Source organism: Cavia porcellus, unplaced genomic scaffold (assembly GCF_034190915.1).
Source record: "Cavia porcellus strain 051 isolate PalLab524CR breed Dunkin Hartley unplaced genomic scaffold, mCavPor4.1 scaffold_23, whole genome shotgun sequence".
Lineage (NCBI taxonomy): Eukaryota > Metazoa > Chordata > Mammalia > Rodentia > Caviidae > Cavia > Cavia porcellus.
Genome location: NW_026947506.1, coordinates 119,972 through 143,664, shown reverse-complemented (window position 1 = coordinate 143,664; position 23,693 = coordinate 119,972). Strand labels below are relative to the sequence as shown.

General features: G+C 44.4%; 1 protein-coding gene across 1 annotated transcript; it reads left to right on the top strand.

Moving 5' to 3' along the window:
• Positions 1-14,111: 14,111 nt before the first annotated feature.
• On the top strand, positions 14,112-17,382 carry Sftpa1 (surfactant associated protein A1; the record flags this gene model as incomplete). Its single annotated transcript, NM_001173014.1, is given in 4 exon segments — positions 14,112-14,303; positions 14,551-14,670; positions 15,386-15,463; positions 15,965-17,382. Coding segments are annotated over 4 exon segments (744 nt in total). The 3' UTR covers positions 16,342-17,382.
• Positions 17,383-23,693: the final 6,311 nt, after the last annotated feature.

Below are 23,693 nucleotides of genomic sequence, written 5' to 3'. Positions count from 1 at the left end.
GGAAACAGCATTTCAGGGGTCAACTGTGAGAATTATGGTATGAGGAAATCCGAGGCCTGGGAATGTTCGTGAATTCAGCCAGTCAGGATTGGTAATGTGGGAAGCGGCTCACCTCAAGTGCAATCCTTTAGTACAGCCAGTCCACTGGAGGTGCAGCTCGTGGTGTCTACACTGGGCTGGCTGTGCTCCATCTGCAGAGCAATGTGGGGCTGTGCAGGTGCCGGTGCGGGTGCTGGTGGTGAGGTGCACAACATACTTGCTGGTTTTGGGGTTTAGGCCTCGGCCCTTCCATTGCAGGACCTCTGCACATGTGCTTCTGTCATGGATGCGCTATTTCGGATGAGATTTCTTGATGTCCTCTCTTTTCTACTCTTCCATATTTAGGTTCTTGATTTCCTTGTCTAACCCCTTGAGGCCTGCCTCTCGCCCTTGACCTCATCCTCACCCTCCCATGCTCCCTTCTTCCTTCCTGCTTTTCTTCACAAGGTGATTTCTTTGAAACTTTTGAGCCCAAAAATCATCCTGCAGAAACTCACCCTACATTCTTTCCATAAGTTATGCTCAACACCATCCTTATCAATGACTGAAAATGTTATAGTAGCTAAATATTTTTATTATTAATAATGATGTTATAGCAATAATAAGAGCTCATGCACTGAAGATGATACATCAATCTCAAAAAGAATTTTTTTCAGCTTTATCAAGGTTCAATTGACTAATGAAAATTATACCTGTTTGGCAAGTGCAAAGTTGTGAGTTCGATCCCTGGTACAAAAACAAAACAAAACAAAATAAAATAAAATAAAATAAAACAAAACAAAATAAAATAAAATAAAATTGTATATATTGGAGGTGGACTGGCTTATTGATCTGGCAGTGACTGGATAGCCTTGGCCAGGCCAGTCTCTTACTTCCTGTGTCCTGTGCCTTGCTGTCCCAACTCTGAAGATTTCTTCAGTTGTCTATGTCTTCAGTTTTCTATGTGTCTCATCTTCAATTGTACACTTTTGCCTCTATCAAAAAAAAAAAAAAAAAAAAAAAAAGAAAGAACTGCCCAGGCCCACGTGGTCCCTGAGGTTCTTGGGGTGAAAGACTGTGAGAAGATGAGAAAATAAGGCAAAACTGGGGTCAGGCGGAGTCCTTACCTCCTGATGGGAGGACAGGAACTGATCAACCCTTGTAACAGCATTTATTTATATGCCCAGAAGGATGATGCCAATTTCAACCCCTCTGCCTAGAACCCATTGCTTGGATTGTATGGGGCTTGGTGATTTTCTGGGCTGGAGCAGCTTCTTTACATGGCTGCCCCATGCATTCTTTGTTCTTAGGATGGCCATGCCCTGGCCCTGCCCAGCCCTGCATGTGTGGTCCTCAGGGACTCCCAACAAAGAACCATCACTTTGCAATTAGCTTAGCTCGAAACCTTTTGATTTCCTGAGTTCTAAGATATATTTTTGTCTCATTTCTATCTCTCTGCTTTCCTTGTTTCTTTCCCTGACTTTCTGGGCTGCCTGCCATTTTGAGACAGGACTTTTAAGCTTTCTTTGGGGAAGCAACCAATAAGAGAATGATCCAACAATCAAAAGAGAATTCTAAGGAGGGGTGGCTTTGGCCCCCTTCATTCCTCCACTCACTGGCTCATTTCTTCAGCAAGGTGTTTGAGGGTGGGCAGCTTGACTGGTCTCCACCTAGCCCTGTCCTGTGAGGGTGCCTGCTTGCCAGGTGCTGGTTGGATTCACACCCTGGTCAGTGGTCTTGGGGCTGTGACCTCAGGCTGTGGTGGCCACAGGGCCCTTGCAGCGCCTGGGGAGGCAGAGAGGGACTTCAGCTTTCTGCGGAGCTGTATGCCAGAGAGCTCAGAAGGAGACAGGTCTCCTGCATGAAGATTCTTAGGCAGTGAGACCAAGTTTCACTGCCTTGGAATTCAGTGGGGCGTCACACGGGTGGTGTGGGGGCCATTCTCTCATTTTCGACAGATTTGTTCAACCAGGGACAGGAAAACCTTCCGTCCTGAGATGAAAGACCCACCAGCCAATGCTGAATTCAGTGCTACAGCTAGTGCAGTAGAGACGACAAAAGCGCCTTCACTCAGCGGTCTGTGAGTTGCGGCCGCAGAACCCGCGCAACCCTCTGGAAGAAGTGCGGAAGAGAAGCCTGTCTGCCCCGACCAGATCCTGGCCTCGCCCTGAGCGTTCCTGGCCAGGACTAGGTGAGCGTGAGGAGGGTGTGCAGGAAGCCTGTCTACCCCTAGCGCAGACTGGAGAACAGACACGGGAAGCCTCTTCAGCCCCAGCTTCTAGATGACACCTTCAGCTGTCGCGGGGTTGTGCAGGGGGCTGGGGGTGTGGCCTCCCCGTCGTCCTGTCCCGAAGCCTGTTTCCAGCGAAAAATGTGTGAAGTTCTCAGAGAGCAGTCCTCTCCCACCCTCTCCTCCGGGGGCCCTGGAAGCCAGGACATCTTGCCCCTAAAAAGGAACGGTCATCTTGCTTCACTCAGTCATCTCTATGTGACCCTGCTGGTCTTAATCTCTGGTCACCAGGAGATCCTGTATAATTTGTAACTTTCCTTTAAATGTATTTTTGAATTATCAATAAATGTTTTTAATTTTAAAACTTCTTTTTACATAAGCCTTTTACTTTTTCTCTAATTTCATCTCATTAGTATTTAATAAATTGTGCCTTATGTTATGATGTCCAGAGCATATGGGGAGTTAACTCCTTTTTTTTCTTTTTTATGAAATCCTTAATTCCATGGTACAGCTCAGTATTTTCTAAGGACAGTGACATGCTATTATTTGGGAGCTGTTCACCACAGGCCTTTGAAATGTCAATCTGCTTTCTCTGGGTTGACGTTTGTCAGTCAGTGATAAGAATAGTGGTGATTGTGTGTGGCTTCCCACAAATGCAAGTTGATGCAGCTGTGGCTGTGTTGGGCTCTCATCAAGAAGGGCCAGTGGGTAGGATTAGGTCCCAGGAGGGCTCCCCTGTAGTCTGGGCCCAGCATGCTGTCATGGTCAGGGCTGGATTAAGCCCAGCTTCCCAAAGCTGGAGAACTTCCTCATGTGCTGAGGCTCTTGTGCTCTGCTCCTCCCGACCCTAGGGCATTTGGGCCACAAGAGCCTGACCTGGTGTTACCACTACCTATATGGTACGTGTTTTGAGGGCACAGGAAGCCTGAGCCATGCTCTGGGATGCCTGGAACCCTAGGACTGAACGTTGGGAACGTTGGGACACAAGCATTGCTGTCCCCAGAAGCCTGGCTGGGCAAGGCCCCAGCACATCCAGGGCTGGATGTGGGCTCTAGACAGAGCAAGGCCAGAACCTGGGGGTAACATGTTGAGCTAAGCCCGGATCAAATAAGGCTGTAAATTGGAAGGCCAGACGTGCCGACCTGAGCTTCAGCCATGGCTGAGGCCTCTGTGGGCAGAGTATGCACCAAGGTCTTAAGGGACCTTGGACTAAGTCTAGGGTCTGGCAGGATAAGATGTCAGCTCAGCTTCAGAACCTACAGGCTGTCCTATCTCTTGTTCCATCTTGCCAAGCCTCCAGTTCCACATCTATAAGAGGAGGAGATGTGCACCACCTTGAGGGGAACCTGGGGAGGACACAGTAAATCTAAAAGTTCTATCTAATGCTTACTGTCACACAGGTATACAGAGTCAACAGTGGGTCATGGCTGCTTCTCCAGGGACATGGCACTGATCTTACCTCTGTGGACACACAAGGAGGGGATGAGCATCCAGAAGAGCCCTGCCTTCATTATTTTTGCGTTGCTGGGAAAAATTACCTGACCCTCACAAGTTAAAGTGGAAAGGTTTATTTCAGGCTCATGAGAGCCTCCCTTCCTCTTTCCCTTTATATTCCATCTAGGCTACAAGCCTATTGGTTGGTGCCAGCTGACCCAGTGTGTGGGACTTCCTTCTTTAATAACTCCATCACCTACAACTACACCAAGCCAATCAATGGACTAATCTAGTAATCATACCCAAAATTCAGTGTCACATACTCATGATTCAGCTACCTCCTCAAAGCCTCACCTGTGAGTGCATAAGGCTTTGGAAGAACTTCAAGAAATGAGCCAAACATTCCATCCCTGGCCCCTTTGTGCAAAATGCATTTAGTCTATCTTTAAGAATTGGCCAAGTGCTAACAGTTTCAATACTGCTGAAAAGTCTAAGTTCAAAGACTCCTCTGAGATTTATAAGAAAAACATACAGGGGCTACAAGCCCCTGTAAAAATGTAAAGAAAATTAAATACTTCCAACATATGATGGCATTAAGTAAATCTTATGGCTTGTGTCTAGATGTTCCCTCCAAATTTCATGTGGTCATGGGGGGAGGGCAGACTTTGCAGAGGTGGCTGAATCTAGAATATGTGATTCATTCATGGTCTAAAGCTGGGATTAAGGGTGAGAGTGTACACCTGCCCTTGGGAGGGTAGCCTGAATATAAGGGGCAGAAAGAGGCTTGTCTCTCCTTTCTTGTTGTTTTTGCTGTATTCTGCTGCCATGAATGGTTGCCCCTCTGCCATGTGCCACCTTGCCTTGGAGCCAGCCAATTAGGGACTGAAATCTCTATAAATTGTGAGCTAAGTAAAACTTCCATGATGAACTTGTGGGTGTTGGGTATTTTGTCTCAGCAGCAAGAAAAGTAAATGGTGTTTTCCAAAAGTAGAAACAAAAAAGAAAGGAACCGGACCAAAGCAAACCAAAATCTACAGGGAAAATATTAAATCTTGTACTTCTATTTCCAGCACCCAACACAAACAAACTGTCTCATTCTTGGGCCTCGCTGGCTTTCTCTTCCTTTGGGTTCCCAACTTTGACTTCATAGCCAGACCCCTTTATAAGGCTCCCCCAAAAACCCATACCTTTACACCCTCCCATTTTAGGATATGGTTCACAGCAGCCTTCAAATCATCCAGCATGATCTCACCTACTTTCCCAATATACATAAAGTGTGATTCCACAGAAAACCTGGTTGACAGATAGAAGCTCTTTCTAAATCCCCAGTGGGTTCCAAGCTCTCTGATTTCAGACACATAACTGATACCCAGTTACTCCCTGATGAAAACACCTCACAACAGACAAAACTTCAAAGATCTTGAACGCCCTGCCTACAGAAAACAAAAACAATCCCCCTCCAGAAAAAAAAAAAACCCACTAAGTTTTCCATTCAACCCTGCCATCCCTGCCTAGACATATTACCCTGGGAACTCCTCCATATACAAGCCCTGCCAAAACAATCCACAGGTCTGAGTTCTTTTGAACTAAGTACAGCTACTGTTCCAAAGCCTAAGTTCAGGCTGGCTGTCTTTGTTATTGGTGCGCACCATTTGCCTAACATACCCCTTGTGGCTTCTCTGTAGGAATAGCTTTGTTTACTCCTCACAGTTTTGTCAAGATGATTCATGTTCCTCCAACCTTTTGGGCTTTCTGCTGAACTTTTGGTTTCATACTCACAGCTTCACACACTATTTCAGTTCACAGTTTGTAGAGGTTTCAGTCCATAGTTGGCTGGCTCCAAGGCAGAGTAGCATTGCAGAGAATTATTCCATGGCATAGCAGACAGAAATTAGAAGCCTGCCTTCCTTCTTTCTGAAAACCTTTTGGTTGGTACCATCCATACCAAGTAGGGCTTTCCTCTTCAGTAACCCATTATCCACAATCACGCTAGAGCAATAAATGGACTAATTCAATTATTACAAATCCAGTCACCTCCCCAAACCCCGACCTATGAGTGCATGAGGTGTTGTGGGGGAAGCTGTGAAGATATCAGCCATAACAAGCCCAGACACAGGAAGGCACATAAGGGTAAGACTCTTCTTATCAGATTGAGGAAAAGCAGGAGAGAATTTACAGTTAGGCCTACCTTTATGATATCATGGCACCTTACAAGAAATAACCTTTGTAAACTTGGAATAAATGAACAGAAACAGTGATGATTAACATTTATCTGCACAGCCAGCCAGCTGGTAATAGCTTTCCACGCAGCCAGCAGAGGGCAGAGCTGACCCACTCCCTGGGACAGAGAGGGCTTTCTCTTGGGAGTTCCGTGTGTCCCATGGCAACAGTTAATTCTCATAATTGATACTAGGTTACTGCATGAATCCAACTAAATTTCCTGGAGCCTGAATGTACCCATACCCATCTCATGTCTCACAGGATGCTCTCCTTTTCTTGGGAGGTAAGGACAGTGCACCCAAAGGCAGTGTTTACAACTAGAGTTTGTCTCTTTAAGCCCATTGTACAGGTTTGAGAACTGACCTGTTGTTGAGAGGCGCCCAGGTGAGCCTGGAGTGGAATTTGGTAAGTGTACAATCTTACCAAACTTGCCTTCTCCATCTTCTCAACTTGCCTTGGGATGCTGACGACTGGTGTTCTCAATGGCAGAGGAGGAAGGATTCTAGCCCTCCTTTGGGTAAAGGAAAGTAGTGGTTGGCACAGGTTCTGTTGGTCTAGGGACAGCGACTTAGGGTGTAAAGTACTTCAGTATTTGGAGGACTGCAGGCAAGGGTCCTTCTGCTTGGGGACAGTAGTCCACATCCTTGCCAGTGCACAGCCTGTCATTTCCTGAGCTCTGTGATACTCTCTCGGGGACTGACAGGCTCACTTTGAGCAAAGTGGACCTATAGCTGGTTGGAGATCCATGACATGTGCAGCAAGGCACTGTACACTCCTTTCCTCCTGGGCAGAACATCACATCATGTGGAATGGCTCTGTTGGGCTCTTGCTTTCCACTGGAGGCAGTAGTAGCCCTGTGAGTCTTGTTGGCCCTGCCCACCTTCCCAGGTTGATGTTTATCCATAATGCTGTCCTCAGGTAATGCTGTGCTACTGGCCCCTTAGGGAAGGCCCTCCTGGCCCTATAGCAGTAGAGGAAAGAAACTCCCAACTTGCTAAATGTCCAGTACGAGCTTCTGTTCTCTAAAATCAAAGAATGTATCTGGGAACAACAGAGGTTAAGAGCAGAATATATTTAGAGGGGAAAGAAAGCCTCTGCCAGAGACAGATAGATAGATAGGTAGAGAGATAGACAGATAGACAGACAGACAGAAGGGGTCCTGAGTGGGTTGTGAAGGACCCTGCCTTTTCTAGGGAATTTTATGAGCAAAACCACAATGCGAGGTGGGTTCAAGAGAAAAAAAAAAAAGAAAAGGAAAATCACAAGGTGGGTATGAGGTGGGGCCAAACTATGGTCAACTAATAAGATTACAAATATAATTTCTCAGGTACAATTGATTAAATAGAGATCAAATGGGAAAGTGAGTCATGCAGCAAGCAGGCATGACACAGAATGCGGCTTTTCCTGGAGGGGTAGGGTCTGTGGCTCTTCCTGGCTTCTCCAAAGTGATGGATACCTGTTGTTTATCCATAGTTTGTAGGTGTATTCCCTTTACTTTCATGTTAAGGACTGGCCTTTGGGGAGGTGCCTGTCTCCCCCAAGGTTGCAATGTAACTCATCTTCCACATTGGCTAATTTGAGGTCCTGAAACTGTCTGACTACCTACAATATATATATATTTATTTATTTTATTTATTTATTTTTTTACCTAACTTAGTGTCTGTAACACTTGCTGCATTGTCCTGTCTTCTGCAGGTCTCCTTGGCCAGGGGCTTTCCTCTCCTCTCCTCTCCTCTCCTCTCCTCTCCTCTCCTCTCCTCTCCTCTCTTTTGCTCTTCTACTGCTCCTGTTGCTCTGAGAACCAGGGTGGATATCAGACAAGAATTTATACAGGTGCCCCACTTGTCCTTTTGGGTCTGCAGGGTCATGAGCAGATGGAGCCAAGGCAGCAAGTGCAGCCCCACAAACAGCGCTACTGGGATGTCCTGACAAGGCTTTATGGTGGGAATAGACGTGGCTAGGGAACCATGTCCCTACAGTGGTCACCTGCCAGCCACTCTGCAGCAGGTCTTGTCCTTTCTGAAAAATCCTTTTCCTGGGGTTCCTGACTGTGGCCTTGGACAGAGTGTGGTATTTGATCAGGGCACCTATTTCGAACCTGAGCAGGGCCTGCTGCTGGAAAATGTGACTGTGTGGCTTGGATTTAGGGTGGCACTCACTGTGGAGGAGTCTGGCCTAGGTTTACAGGGGCTAGTCCCTGATTCAACCCACATATGAAACACAAACTCACTTTTTAATATTTATATTCATGTTTTAAATTTTTATATAAGTGGGCCTGAGGGGGCTCCTTAGAGAGAAGATGGGGACCTCAATTCGCCCTACCTATGGGATAGGTTACAGGTTTGCTGATTTCTACCACAGAAAAGGAAGTTTCAAGGCACATCAGTAAGAAGTATAAAGAGGTTTCCTAGGCAGAATGTTAGAAGTACACCCAGAGAGAACAGAGCAAGGGCCCTGAGGAGAGATACATTCTAATGTGGGCTCCTGGGGGGGTTCTTCGAGATGGGTGACCTGGGATGTGGATTCCTACAGACTGCCAGGTGGTAAACAAACCATTGACACTGTTTGAAGCTGAGATCTGCTGCCCAGTAACATTATGCTTCCTTGAGGATGAAGGCAGGTGAGAGGAAGCTCAATGTGCAGGAGAAATGCCAATTTACAGAAGAAAAGCTGGGCCCACTGCCCAGTTTGTAGGCTTATTGTGTCTTTGAGGCTCTAAAAATTGTTTTTGAGTGAATTTCCTGAAAAAGAAAAAGACGAGTAAATGCTGTGTCTTGGTTACTTTTCTTTTCTTGCTGAGTCAACATAGCCTGCACACAAAATTAAGGAAGGAAAAGTTTATATAGTTGAGGGTTTGTGGAGGTTTCAGTCCACAATCAGCTGGCTCAAAGGCAGGGTGGCGGCAGTTCAAGGAGGCAGAAGACAGCAAAAGCTGTCAGAGCAAAGTAGGGAAGAGATAAGCCTCTTCTCCTCCCTTATATTATAAGCAGGCTACCACCCACTCAGTGTGGGTGTAGCACTGATGCTATCTCCAAGCCCTCCTCTTGCACAGGATGATGAGGATGTTTACAAAGTGAAGACGCTGGCCCTCTGCTGAGTCCCTTAGTCAAACTTCTAAACCTCTTAAGTTGGTACAATGTAGCAACCATTACTTTCTGTGTTCTGCAGCTGCAGTTTTTCTTAAAAATATAATTTTCAAATTGTGATTTTCCTTGTCTTCTTTCTGGCTACCTTTATTTTTTTTTATATCAAGTGAATACAGAGCCCTGTGCCCACTCAGCAGATCCTCTCAGGGTCTTACACAGGAAAGCACTGGTAACCTAATAAGAGATAGATATGAAGACCCTGAACTTAGAAATCATGGAGATGTACATGGAGACTCCTGCCAGGTTCACTAGCTGGTTTTCCTCACACCAGTCTTCTGCCAGAAGTGGTGCATTTATCATTGCTTCACCCAGTGAGGGAGATCCTATTGATACCTGCATGCATAGATGGGAATATGAGAGTCCACAAGACTGAAGGACATGTCCAAAGCCTCTCCATGAAGCAGCCCAAAACCTTGCCCCAAAGCATCACTGTTAGGCACCCTTGTTTGAGTCACATTCTGCTGCCCCTTGTTCCTGTGTGCCCCCCAGATTGGTGCCAGTCAGGTCCTTGGGGAATACTGGTGAGAGTTGAAAGTGAATGAATGAATGGTGTTATCAGGGAGGTTGGGTGCCACAAGGTTGGGAAATATTTTGGAAATGGGGTCAGGCTGGTCAAACTCTCTTGAAATCTGATGTCTGCATGCTGCTTTACTGCAATTCTTTGAATTTTGACTGTAGCAACAAGAGGTGACCATCCTGTAGATGGTTTCCTTGAATTAAGTTCTTGAGCTGCTCGAGCCACAGCAGCCAGAGAGGTGACAATCCTCTGGTCAACAGGAGTGATGGGCTCAGGAGAGAAGGATCCTTCCAAACCAGGAATCATACCCCCAGCCACCTGGCATCAGCCTGGGGATCTTGCAATCCCTGGAAAATTCGTTGTTCTCATGTTGTAGACAGAGGACAGTTTTCCTGGACTCCCCAAGGTGTGGTTCAGGTGTGATCCATCCCACCTCTCTCAGGGAAGCAGGTTGAAGCAGAACCCCAGCATGGGAGCTGCTAACCATGTTCTAGTCCTGCCTCCTTTTTTCCCCCTCTCCTTTTTTTCTCCTCTCTCTTCCTCTCCCCTCCCTTCCCCTCCTCTTCCCTGTCTTTCCCTGCTCTTTCCTTTCCTCTCACTCCTTCCCTTTCATTTCCTTCCCTTTCTTTCCCTCTTCTCCACTCCCTGCCTGCTCCCCCTCCTCCTCTTCCTCCACAGTGCCTGTAGATGTCTAATCTCCCTAGTACTAGAGTGTTGAAAAGGATCTCTCCTCTATAGAATTGACTTTGTTCCTTTGTCACAAATCAGTTGGACAGTTTGTGTGGGTCTGTTTCTATGTCTCCAGTTCACTTCACTGTTCTATGTCCATCCTGCAGCCAATACCCTGAGGTCTTTATTTTTTTCTTCCCCTTCTTGCCGAGGTACAAACCTCACTTTTAGTAAAATTAGTGCCCTATTCAAAGTGTGAGGAGCTACGCACGCATGTCACAGCTGGCAGCACCTCTCCTTTTTTAAATAATAGTCTTGCGTCTTTTTGCTGGTGAGTTGGGGGTTAATGAGAGTTTCTTTTTTCACTAAACATGCAAAGTTTTTGGATGTTTATTGTTTTTTGCAGAGCAAAAAATTTTAGTTTTAGTGAAGTCCAACATCACTTCTTTCTCTCATGAATTATGCCTTCAGGTTACATCTAAGAAGTAAATGAAATTCAAGGGCATGTCGACTTTCTCCTGTGTTATCTTCTAAGGCAGTGGTGAGAACTTATGGCATGTATGCAACAGTGGGCCATTTGTAACACTGAGTGCCCTAGAAGATTTGCCATCTCTGTTCTAGGAGCTTTACAGCTTCCCATTTTGCACTTAGGTCTATCTTTTATTTTCAGCTAATTTTGGGGAGGGATATAAGGTCTCTATCTAAGTTGCTTTGCTTGTGGATGCCCAGTTGTTCCACTCCATTTGACAAAGCCTGTGTGTTCTCCATTGTGCTATCTTTGGTCCTTTGTTGAAGGTAAGTTAACTGTATTTGTGGGCTTATGTACTTTTAGGCTCTCAACTCTCTTCTGTGTGGTCTGTTTTTCTACATTTTCACCACTATTACACTGTGTTGATTACTGTATATTTTTACAAAGTAAAATTATCTTGACCAATCTGTGAAAACATAAAGGTCAAGGAAGTAGCTCAGTGGCATAGTGCCTGTCTTGCAACCTGAGGTCAATTCCAAGTACCAAAAAAAATAAGTTTTAAAACATAGTGACCAGCTGCAGCTCTAGCGGTCCCTGGGGTGAAGGACCATGAGAGGATGAGAAAATACAGAAAAGACAACGTTGGAGTCAGGTGGAGCCCTTACCCGCTTGATGGGAGGAAAGGAACTCCTCAAACACTATCGTATGTTCATTTATATACTCAGAAAGATGAGGTCAATTTCAACCCTGCTGCCTAGTAACCCAGTGCTTGGATTGTATGGGGCTTGGTGCTTTCCTGGGCTGAAGCAGCTTCTTCACACGGCTGTCCCAGGCACTCTTTGTTCTTGGGATGGCCATGCTCTGGCCATGCCCAGCCCTGAACTTGTGGTCAGTTTTCAGCTTCAATGGCTCCCAACATTTAAAACATAAGAATTGTGCATATTGATAAAGTACCACAAGAAATTTTGGTACATGTGTATATCTCAGATGAAGCATATCAATCTCTTCAAATTCTTACCTTTTTTTTGTTGACAAAAACATTCAAACTCCTATCTTCTGGCTTTTACTGAGATTCACAGTACTCAGTTGCTGTCCACAGTCACCCTACCATTGAAAAGCATGTCAGGAGTTCTTCTACTTATTAACTGCAAGTCAGTGCCCACTGACTAAATCCAATTATCTCTGCCCTCCCATCTCCCCTGAGTCTGCAAACACACCTTTACTCTCAAGTCTCCAGTTGGCTTTCTTGCATGATATATTGTGCTGCACTTGCTTTGGAGGACCTTGGCTGACTCTTCTTGAAAGAAGACCAATTTTCTCCACTTTGGCTAAAGCTGGCCCTGTCTCCATGAATTGTTATGTATAGAGTTGGCTATGACATTCCCTTGTACCCTCAATTGGCTTTAAGCAATGCAAATGAGTCTTGCAGAGGTGCTGATGCAAGTCTTTGATGCAAGGTGACAGTTCAGTGTTGCCCTGCCCTGCTTATTTCATTTAATATAATGATTTCCAGGTCAACCTACATTGTCACAAGTATCAGGATTGTATTCTTTCTGTGTTGTACTTTTTTATTTATTCATCAGTTGATGGACATGTAGGCTGCTTCTGTTTCTTGGTTATTGTGAATAGTATTACAATAAACACTGTAGTACAGATGTCTCTTTTATGTACTAATTTCTTTTCCTTTGGCTGTTTATTCAGGAGCAGAATTGCTGGATTATATAGTTATTCTATTTTTAATTTTTTGAGGTGCCTCTATACCACTTTCCATAAAGCTTGTACTAATTTGCCCTCTCATAAGCAGTGTACAAGTGTTCTTTTTCTCCACATTTTCCCCAGCAGTTATCTTTTTTCCTTCTGACAATAGCCATTCTTATTGAGTTGAGGTGCTGTATCACTGTGGTTTTGATTTGCATTTCTCTTGCGATTAAAGAGTTCCATTAGCTGATCTCTCATTCCCTAAAAAAGTCTCTACACTCCCCAAGGATTTCAAGATTTTCCAGACCACTTTCAAGGAAGTATAGGGACTTTTTCTTGTCTTGTTTTCCGATGGTTTCTGCCTCTGCAAATAGAGATCCCCCCTCAGGTGGCTTGAACAGGAGATCTCACCAATTAGGGACATCATTGGACCACACAGAGTAAGCACCACAGGAGATTATCCACATCACCCAATGCCTGAGCCTGGAAGGGCACAGTCTTGCAATCCCCAGGCCCTCTTCTGTCTTCTCACAGCAGAAGCACCCAGGACAGGGAGACTAGGAATGTGTGGTATGCTTACCTGTCGCTCTGCTCATCTGCTCACCAATTCAGCTGTGGGCTCCCTAGGCAGGTACATGAAAGCAGGCAGGCAGATCCCAGGACAGAGAGTGTGCTCAGTTCAACTGCCCCCTTGACCTTGAGCGCAGCCCCTGCACATGAGGACCCACACCAGTGATGTGATGGACTGATGCCTGTGTCTGGTCAAGGCTTCCATCTGCCACTGCTTGTTAGGAATAGAATGGGTAGCCTCAGTCAGAGGAGCTTGCCCTCCTTATAGCCCGGAGGAGTTTTATTCCATAAGTTCTGTGCTCTCCTCAAGGGCCTAAGTGTTCCTCCAGCCTGAGTGTTCTGTGGAGAAATGTGCTGTGTAAACAGGATGGCTGCTTCCGCCTGTCCCTCTCTAGAGCTGAGCCTTGTGGGCCTCTCAGGGATGGAGAGGAAGGTTAGCAGTCCTCACCCCTATAAATGGTGCTGTCTTTCTCTCCACTTCAAGCTGGAGGAGAGATCTAAGCAGCTTGAGGCTCTGAGTGTGGGTGAGCTTAACTCCCAGCCCTGGGTATTTGGGTCAAATCAGGCAGTGAGAGTCAGCCTGAGTGCCGCAGGCCAAAGGGAAGAGAATCTCCCCATCACCGGTGAATTAGCAGAGATACCCCAGCAGCCTGGATTGTGTCTGCTCATCTTTAGGTCCATGATTTCTTAGAAGCCAAAAAAAGGGTACCTGACAATGCTGAAGGACAGATGGAGTGAATGAGAGAACATGTCCCTCCTCCCCAAGGCCTGAGAAGGATGGGTCAGGATTGTCTCTGAAGCACAGTAAAGTAGGCTAAGGTCAGAGGTACAGTGAATTTTCCAGGGTCATTCCGGGAGGCATTAATTCGGTGCAGACCTGAGCCTCTGACTTGCACACTCTTCACTTTGCTCCTTAGCTACCTGAGGTACTTATCACTGCAAACCAGAGGAGGGCATAGGGCTATGTTAGGTGCCTGATGACACTAGGAATTATGTGAGGATAGTTTGGATCTTCCCAGGGCTCCTGTCTGGATCTGCCTGATCCTCAAGCTCTGCCATGTTCTTAAGTACCAACAAGCACAAGGTGGGGGAGAGTTGTGAAAATGCCTCAGACAGATCTGTGGCCTTTCCTTTCTGCAGGAGCAGCAGCTGGAGTGGAAGCCATGTGGTGCTCTCTGGCCCTCATCCTCATCTTGGTGACAGTTTCTGGCATCATGTGCAACAGGACAGACTTTTGTGTTGGAAGCCCTGGTATCCCTGGGACTCCTGGATCCCATGGTTTGCCTGGTAGAGATGGGAGAGATGGTGTGAAAGGAGACCCTGGACCTCCAGGTACTGTGGGGCAGACTTTCAGCTCATCTGAGGAATGGAGACCCATTTTCAGGAGGCCCACCTCTCTAGGGGTCTAGGCTGGGTCCAAGAGTTCAGCTGACATAGGCTTGATGGGAATCTCCTAGGTCTTTTTTCTAGGGCATCCTGAAGAATCTATCTTCAAAGCTCCCAAGGAACAGTAGGTGAGCCATTCCAGTGATGATAGAGGCCCACAAGTCCACAAGTTCATACCCTTTTCCCTCTGCAGGCCCCATGGGTCCCCCTGGAGTAATGCCAGGTTTCCCTGGGTGTAATGGCATGAATGGAATTCCTGGTGCCCCTGGAGAACGTGGAGACAAGGGGGATCCTGGTGAGAGGGGCCCTCCAGGTGAGTAGGAACAGGGAGTAGAGATGAGCAGCAGTGACATGGGCAGAGTGTCATGCAGTCAGCCACGTGGAGGACAGCAAGGACTAGACAAATGGCAGAGGGGCCCAAGGCATATGGTTTAACTGATGTAACAGAATATGTAGTTGAGGAGATAAACAAGAAATATTGGATGAGTGGTCATCATTCATGGCATTACAGGAGTAGGTAGTGGTCCATGCATCATGATGTTGATGGAGAGACACAGCTGTCATGAGGGTAGGGGGGACAGCACTGGGAAGAGAGGAGACCCTTCCTGTGCCTGAAGCTTTGGAAACCTTTCTGAAAGGTATGCAGGGTTGTGGGTCCAGGACTCAGGCTGGAGTCCCACACACAAAAGAACCCCGCAGTTCTGTGTAATCTGGAGGTTCATCAGGAAGGAGTAGAGATTATCAGATCTGGTGGTGGGTAGGGGACAGGGCCCATTCCAGATGCCAGAGTAAGACACAGGTGGGCAAAGCAGGAAAGGAGAGCAGGAAAGGGCTGAGCAGTATTGGGATGTTTTAGAAGATTTAGGCATGCGGAAACATCCCACTTTGTGTGCCCTTATAACGTGGGGCCTGGGCATTGTACTTAGACACTTGATGGACAGAATTTCAGGCTTGCGGCTGACACCAGTTGGCAGCAAGCAGAGATCTTACTGCCTTGGCCCTCATGTAGAGTGGTGGTCTCTCCACAGGGCTTCCAGCTTCTCTAGATGAGGAAATCCAAACCATTTTCCATAATCTTAAACATAAAATCCTGCAGTTGACAGGAGGTAAGGGAATGCCTTGGGGTCTTGTGAGTATGTGGCTTTCATAAGTTCCTGTCCTTTTGGTACCAGCCTCCAGAACTATAGGCCCAATAAATGAGTGTAAACATGTGGGCTTTGGGAGAAATGATGCTGTCCTTTTCTAATGTTTTTGAATGGTCCAGAAGTGACAAATGGACACAGACGTTCTTTCAATCCACATGTTCTGTGCTTAACTAGCTTTTGGTTGAATTCCAGGACATTAAGCTTTTCTGACAATAAGTAACTGTTAAATGAATGGATGAATGATTGGATGGATGTGAGCAGAGAGAAATTTAGAAAACTAGAATTGGAAGAGAAAGGGAAGACAGACACATATGTGCGTGTGTGCACACATGCATGCGTGTGTGCACACACATGCAAGAAAGAGATAGCAATGAAGAGTTTGGAGACAGCTTGGTGGTGGGAACTGGAGGGAACACAATGCATGTAGAGTTGGTGGCTTGACCCAAACTCCTCTGCTCTTAGTCCTCAGCTTGCAGGGGTCCATGCTGGCAGTGGGGGACAAGGTCTTCGCCACTAATGGCCAGTCGGTGGACTTTAATGCCATTAAAGAGACTTGTGCCAGAGCAGGTGGTGATGTTGCTGCCCCAAGGAATTCGGAGGAAAACACAGCCATTTCCAGCATTGTGAAGAAGTATAACATCTACTCTTACCTGGGCCTGACAGAGGGCCACACTCCTGGGGACTTCCACTACTTGGATGGGAGCCCCTTGAACTACACCAACTGGTACCCAGGGGAACCCAGAGGTCGGGGCAAGGAGAAGTGCGCGGAGATGTATTTAGATGGCACATGGAATGACAAGAACTGCCTGCAGTCCCGACTGACCATCTGTGAGTTCTGAGCAGGCCTTGAGGCCAAAGGCTAGCTCAGCTCCTGTCTGAACTCCCATTCTCCATCTTGACAGCTCATTTGGTTTATGAGATGCTAAAATTCCTTTGCAAACAGATTTATTTGTGGCTATTAGAGCTGGATGTATCCTTAGTCTTTTCATTCCCTAGATGGGCCCTGATTGCTCCTTCATACCCAGAAACCCATTTCAAAACTCCCTTGGAGCTCCTGGGTAGTACGTGCTCCCCAGGTTCTGTCTTCAGTGTGAGGCAGAGACCTCCTTCTTCCCATCTCATCTGGTTCCTTCATTTACAGACAGTAATAGTGAGGTCCCAGAATGGAAGAAGCCTCTGAAATTACACACAGGATGTCTTTTTCTGTGTGGTCCCATCAAGATGTAGCAGTCCTGGTTAAACGTAATGGCAGAGTAGAAAGACTTTTGGCAAATTCCAGTCATGAAGTCCTAAGGACATGCACTGTCTGGGGATGACATGGTCTCTGGGAAGTTAGGCAGCCAGGCAGTGCCCAGTGCAGTGATGCTGGAATGCAACCCTAGTAACTGGCAGGTGTGATCCACATCCTTGGGTTCTGGGGTACAAGGTCCTCCTCTTCAGCTGAGCCTGTAGGGAGGGACCCCCTCTACCTCAGACCTGATCCAAGTAACTTCCTGCTGACGGACACATCTCTGCCCACTGCAGACATCAGTGAGGCCCTCACACTTCCAGCCAAATCATGGCCTCTGTTCTCGTCTATCATTAATTCATTCACTCAGCCATTTCATTAAAATCATCTGAGTGCCAGGCCTTAGGCTGTGCCTCAGCATGGGTGCCCTGTGATTTTTGGGAGGCTTTCTTTCTCTGTGCCTGTTTCTGCATTTTTGAAACGGAGATCAGATACTAGTTGCTGTCTAAATATTAACATGATTCTGACTACCAAAATGATGATAACCACTACCACTACTGCAGAGTCACTGTTCCTTGAACATTTGCTGTATGCTAAGCACCTTGGCAAGCACTTTGAGTATTTCTTAATAAACATCATTTACTGTTCACAATGCCATGAATGAGTATTGTTTTCTCTATTTTTTTATATAAGGACTCTGAAGCCTAAAGAGGTGAAATGTCTTCAATATTATTATATCCACAAGTGGCAGAGGCTGGATTCAAATCTGTCTACTTGACCTGAAGTTCATGCTTGTCACTGCCTCACTCTCAAGCCAAGCAGTGATTATTTAAGTGTAATAAATCATCTGTGTTAACATGAGCCTCTGTTGCTTTTGTTTCCAGGAACATCCCATTAATGTATTTCTAAGTCAAATTAGCTCTGGCTCGGAGCCCCTACTTGCAAGAGGAAAGGGAAATTCAGTCTCAGGTTATGCTTTCCTTGTTTTGTGGGAGGCAACCTGAACTCTTCCAGGGGACACAGTGAAGATGGGAGCTATATCTGGAAGGACATATGGACAGCATTGTCAGGGTGTCTCCAGGCCTGAGGTCACACGGTCTGTCTGCGGGTGGTGCTAGCAAGTCTCCCGTCCCCTACTTGGCCACCCGAATGGTTTGGAAGTGGCACTCAGGGTAGAGTCCTCAGACCTGCAGGGAATGAGGCTATGTCTTCTGTCCAAAGGCTGAGGGGTGATGGGACCATGTCCTTTTGTAGGGCAACCACATATGTACCTCATCCAGAAAACTTCATCCTCACCCAGCCTCACACCTTCCAACACATTGTCTCACCTGCATTACTTCTTTTCTTGGGCAGAAGAAAACTCTAGATCAAAACGCAGAAAACATGTTGAGAAGGAAGGGTACTACTTCTCATTTTTTGTATGTGAATGCTATTTTTTAATCTTATCATCCTGCACATGTTACTAGGGTCCAGAATATGAACTATTGAGCCACTGTGCTCAAAGGAAAACAAGAAGGAGAAATACATGTTCTCTGTTTTTAAGGCTAAGCTTTTAAGATTGATGTTTTCCCATTTCTTTTCATGTTCTATTTGCTGTTTTAATTCCATGCTTTAAAATTAATTATTGGTGGTTTGTGAGAAAATCTGCTTTGTATTTTGTTGATCTTATCATACTCAACTATATTTTTAGATTCTCATTTTAACCCCTAATACTTTTAGCATAATTGATCTCTATGTTTTATAAATATGTGATTATATGTACAAACAATGGAAAATTTACCTAGTTCCTTTATGTAGTCACAATTCTTATATTTGGGTGTTTGTCTTTTTATAAGTGCCAGGAGCCCTCTACATCGTTGAAGAAATTCAATGATACAGTAGGTTCTCAATGCATCCTGTGAACCTTTCCTATACTTTACCATTGAAGATACGGCTTGTTCTGGGTTTGAGCAGGTATTGCCTGCCTTTGGACCTGACATTATCTCCGTTCTCTACATCTGCAAAAAGGTGGGCGAGTGAACAGGCCCCTGCCCACCTCTGCTTTGACCTAGCTGCCACTGTGCCCCCACTGGCAATGAATCAGATAAGAGACTGAAGATTGTAATGAGAAAACCTGAGAACAAAACTATGTTTGAACTGTGTTTTAACAACTCCAGGAGCTTTTGACATTGAGAGGTCTGGAAAGAACTCATTATGAAAAATCTAAGATTATATGTTAATTTCAAGGATAGAGGGAGTGTCAAGCTTCAAATTTGTATACATCTGAATTCAGGATTTTAATAAAACATTATAAATTGGTAAATTTCACAATTTTTGATAGTGAATTATCCTTGCATCCCTGGGCTACACCTTTCTTGATGTGATGACTGATATTCTCATCAGTTAATATATGCCAGGGACTGAACTTGCATTAATTCATGTAACATTGTTGATGCTAATCTGCGGCATTACTCTCCCCAGTGATAAATAAGATTAGTATTTAGACCTAGAGGCTGAAGTGATTTGACAAAGATCATGTGGCTGATTTGTAGGCTAAGGAAAGTAGGCGGTGATATTAGTGAGACTAGGCTATTAAGCATCACTGTTGGACTTCAGTAGCCATTTTTAAGTTTATAATTTTTTGCATTTGCAGCTATTTACTTCCCTTCTTTTGGCCTATCTTTATCCTTTTTTATTTGTTTGGTTTGTTTGGAGTCAGAGTTTTGTTGTTTACATTGGCCTTGAACTCACTCTGTGGTGTCTCAGCTTCCTGTGTGCTGAGATTACAGATATGTGCCACCACTCCCGGCTATATGTTCTTACCTACATGTTTCATTAAACATTTTAGTTAAGACCCTTTTTTGGATACAGTCATTTATATGAGAGAGAAAGTACTTCTTTTCTGGAGATTCAATAAAAAGCAACTTAAAGCCACTTGGGGTGATGTGGAGGATAGTTCATAATTTCTTTTGTTTGTTTGTTTTTGGTGATACCAGGAATTGAAATCACAACCTCGCGCTGGTCAAGCTTAATCCACTTAGCTAAATCCCTGATCCATTGGTAATTTTTTTTCTCTTTGTAATTTTCTATTTTATGAAAAAATAAAGCAAAATTTCATAGCAAAATGAAAGAATAACAACAGGTAACACACTGTGCATTCATTATTTTCAGAGTAGTTACTCAGAATAAAAGACATGGAAAAATAATTCTTTCTTACAAAAAATAAACAAACATATTAGCACAAAACTTTCTTTTCATGAATGAAGAGAAACTAGTAATATAAATGAAACAAAGTAGCATATATATTACAATAAAAATTCTGCTTGACCAGTTTTCCCTTTTTTGATAGCTTCCCCCAAAACTTAAAACCATTATATTACAGAGATACATAAATACCCACATTTATAATAATTTGTAATAGCTAGATGTTGGAAACAGCATATGCGTACATCAATAGACAAATGGATAAGAAAATGTGATTTATACAACCACATTATACACAGCAGAGTATTACTCAGGAATAAAGAAAGATAAACTTGAGGAATTTGTATGTAAATGGGAGCAACTTGAGAATACAATGTTAAGTGAAATAAGTCACAAGCTTAAATATTCCATGGTTTTGCTTATATGAGAAACTCAAGTATATGTATATATATACGTATATATGCAAATGAGGAGCAAAATTGAAGATAGATAGATGGGAAGCAGGTAATTCAGATGTCCCTTGAATTACCTGTTCCATTGGTTATTTTTCAATTCCATTTCCATACTTTGTAATCAATGATATATTATTCTTACACTTCTTGGGCCAACTAAATCGCCTTCTAATATCTATATTATCTAGTTTTCAAATATATGCTGTCAAGTGTATATAATGCAATTTTATATTGTTACATCAACATGTAATGGCTTAGATCAATAAACTGCCCCAAAAGTTCTCATGAGCTCATTGTTGGGGCTTTTGGAAGGTGACTGAGTCATGGGGCGTGGGACTAACTTGTTGGTAGGTGGGGTGTGGTCAGGGGAGGTAGTCACTGAAGGCATGAGCTGCAAGGGGCTATCATTTTCCTTTCTGCTTCCTGGCTAATACAACCCGAGCAGCTCTCCTCTGCCCAAGCTGTTCCACCATGCCTTTCCTGTGTTTACCCTGCTGAACATGGGCTGAAGTATCTGAAAGCAAAACTAACCCTCTCCTCCTTTAAATTGCAGATGCTGATATTGCATTTCAGCAATGCGAAAGTGACTCTGACACCATCTATTTGAGTATAATACTCCCTTTCTTTTCTGGTTTGTTTATTTCTTACACATTTTTCTTCAATTGTTGGTAATATGTCATTCAGCTCATGCCAAAGTAAGTCTCTTTCCAGGTGCTGCTGACAGCACATGCTTTATTTCTTGCTCTGAGTTTTCCAGCATGCCAGATGCTAACTGATCTCAGGTTTCCTGGACTCAGTTACCTTGGGCTGGACTCTTGGCTTTCTGGTGCATTTGTGTCTACTCTACATCATGCAATTATCCTGGTGTGACTGGCTGCCAGGGACATAGTCTTCCTATGATTGGGAAAGGAACACAAAAGACTGCACTTATAAGCATGCTTGAGCTTGCTGTGCCCTTCTTATCTGTGCTGGTCATATGGCCAAAACGGATATCCAAGGGACTGGAGTATTTATTCTGCACAGCCCAATGGGAGTATCTGGCAAATACTGTGCAAAGAGCATGCATGTATAATTACATAACAATGAGGAAGTGAGACTGAATTTATGGGTATTTAGCCAAAGAAATAATTTTATTACTGACTCTGTAGTTATTTCCTTATTCTAGGAAATAACTTATTTGTTAATTTAATTTTAATTTCTTAATTATACTTTCTTTTTAAAAGTGCAGCCATCCCTCAGTGTTTAGTGGGGATCAATTTTCATATCACTAAGATACTAAAACTCACTGATGCTCAGATTGCTTATAAAAAGGGACAGTATTTGTATATAACCTTTATACATGTCCTGTAAATTTTAAATCATCTCTAAATTCCTTATAACACTTAACTCTATAGAGGTAGTTGTTATGTCACGTTATTTAGGGAATAATGACAAGAAAAAAGTCTGTGTGTGTTCGGGTCATAACCACCATAGGCATCATTATATTTTGATCTATGTTGTATGGAATCTGCAGATGTGGAACCCACAAATGAGGCGCTGGACTTGTATTACCTGTTGTTTAAGTCCATTGTCCTCGTAGGATTAGTTCTGAGCCTGCTGTTTCTGTCAGCTCTAATTCTGTTTGTCTCCTACAGTGTTTGGTGATTTTTCTACAAAGCAGACATAATTCTTTTAATCTCCTTGAGAAGACCCTGGGGTGTTTGGGTTAAGGGCACGGTCTCTATTGCTTTATGTCGTCACAGTGCACTAGGCTGTGATGAGCTAGGACACTTCAAACACCATTTTCATCTTGGCATAAATAACAAACAGTGGCAATAACAATACCAATGTAAATCCAAACCCTAAATCTTATGCAACTATAGTCCTATGGATCTATATTCCTAAAAAGAGAATCTTTTTTTCCCACTAGATCTCTGTATAACACTTAGGGTCCTGGTTTTGCATGCATGCTTCCATTTCAAATTTCTAGTTTTTTAGGAGATCACCTACTTAATTAATATATGGTTTGAGTGTGCTTTGTCCTCAGAACATACGTAAGTTGAATTAACAGGCCCTGCACAAGTGTACTCATGACATTAGGAAACACAGCTTTCAAAGTGGGCTTTTAAACAGTGAGGCCCTCTTGGCATCTGGCAACTTCCCTGTGACAGGAATGGGCTGGTGGACAGGGCATAGTGACTTTTAGGTACATAAGCTGATGGCCCTTGAGAGCTGATCACCAATCATAAAGTGGAGTCAAAGTGAAGTGGCCTGGTCTGATCCCACTAAGCAAAGTGCAAATATCTTGAGTTGTTTGGTGAGATAAAGTGTTTCAAGGAGCGAATGTGAGTTTGGGAAAAGGCAGAGACATCGAAGGTCACAACAAGCTCTGGTGATAAGCAGTGAACACTCCAGAAACCAGACCTGGAGGAGCCACAGGCTGGCCTGGCATCCACACTGCTCCAAGCCACTGCTCCCTTCCCCAGTCTCACCAGAGCCTTCCCATATGCCCACTTCTGGGTTGCACTGTAGGGAAAAGGAAGTGAATTGAACACAGCACTTGTTCCAGAACAGGCACGACACTAATAAAGATGCTAATTGTGGCCATAGAGAAGCCAGAGGGAAGCTCTGAGGTCATCATGCAAGTGGCTCACATGTTCTATCTGGCTCTGTGAGCACTGAAATTTGCAGATGCTCACCCAGGTGAGCATCTAGTCTTGGGAATGAGACCACTGTCCTCACAAAGTTGTCCTAAACAGACAGCCAGTAACTTCATATGAAGATGAATGATTGTGAAGAAAGTCAATCAGAAAGTGGACAACTGAAATAAGAAGTAGAAAGTGTCAATAAATGCATGAAAAAATGTTCAACATCTCTGAATATCAGAGAAATGGAAATTAAAATGACACTGAGATTCCATCTAACTCCAGAAAGAATAGCATCATCAAGAAATCAAATAATGACAAATGTTGGTGAGGGTGCGGGGAAAAGGAACCATTCCATTTTGTTGATGGGGATGTAAACCAGCACATACGAAAATCAGTATGGAAATTCCTCACAAAATTAAAACTAGAAATTTCATTCGACCCAGCAACTGCACTACTAGGTAACTTTCCAAAAGAGTTAAAGACATCATATCATAATGTATACCCATGTTTATAGCTGCACAATTCATAGGAGCTGAATCTTAGAAGTGGCCTATGTCACCATCAACAGATGAATGGATGAAGAAAATGTGGTATTTATACAGAATGGAGCACTACTCTGCTCTACAGAAAGAAAAACTTGCTTTTCAGCCCGTGTCTCTGTCAACCCCCAAGCCCCCTCCTCCCAACTGCTTTTCCAGCTG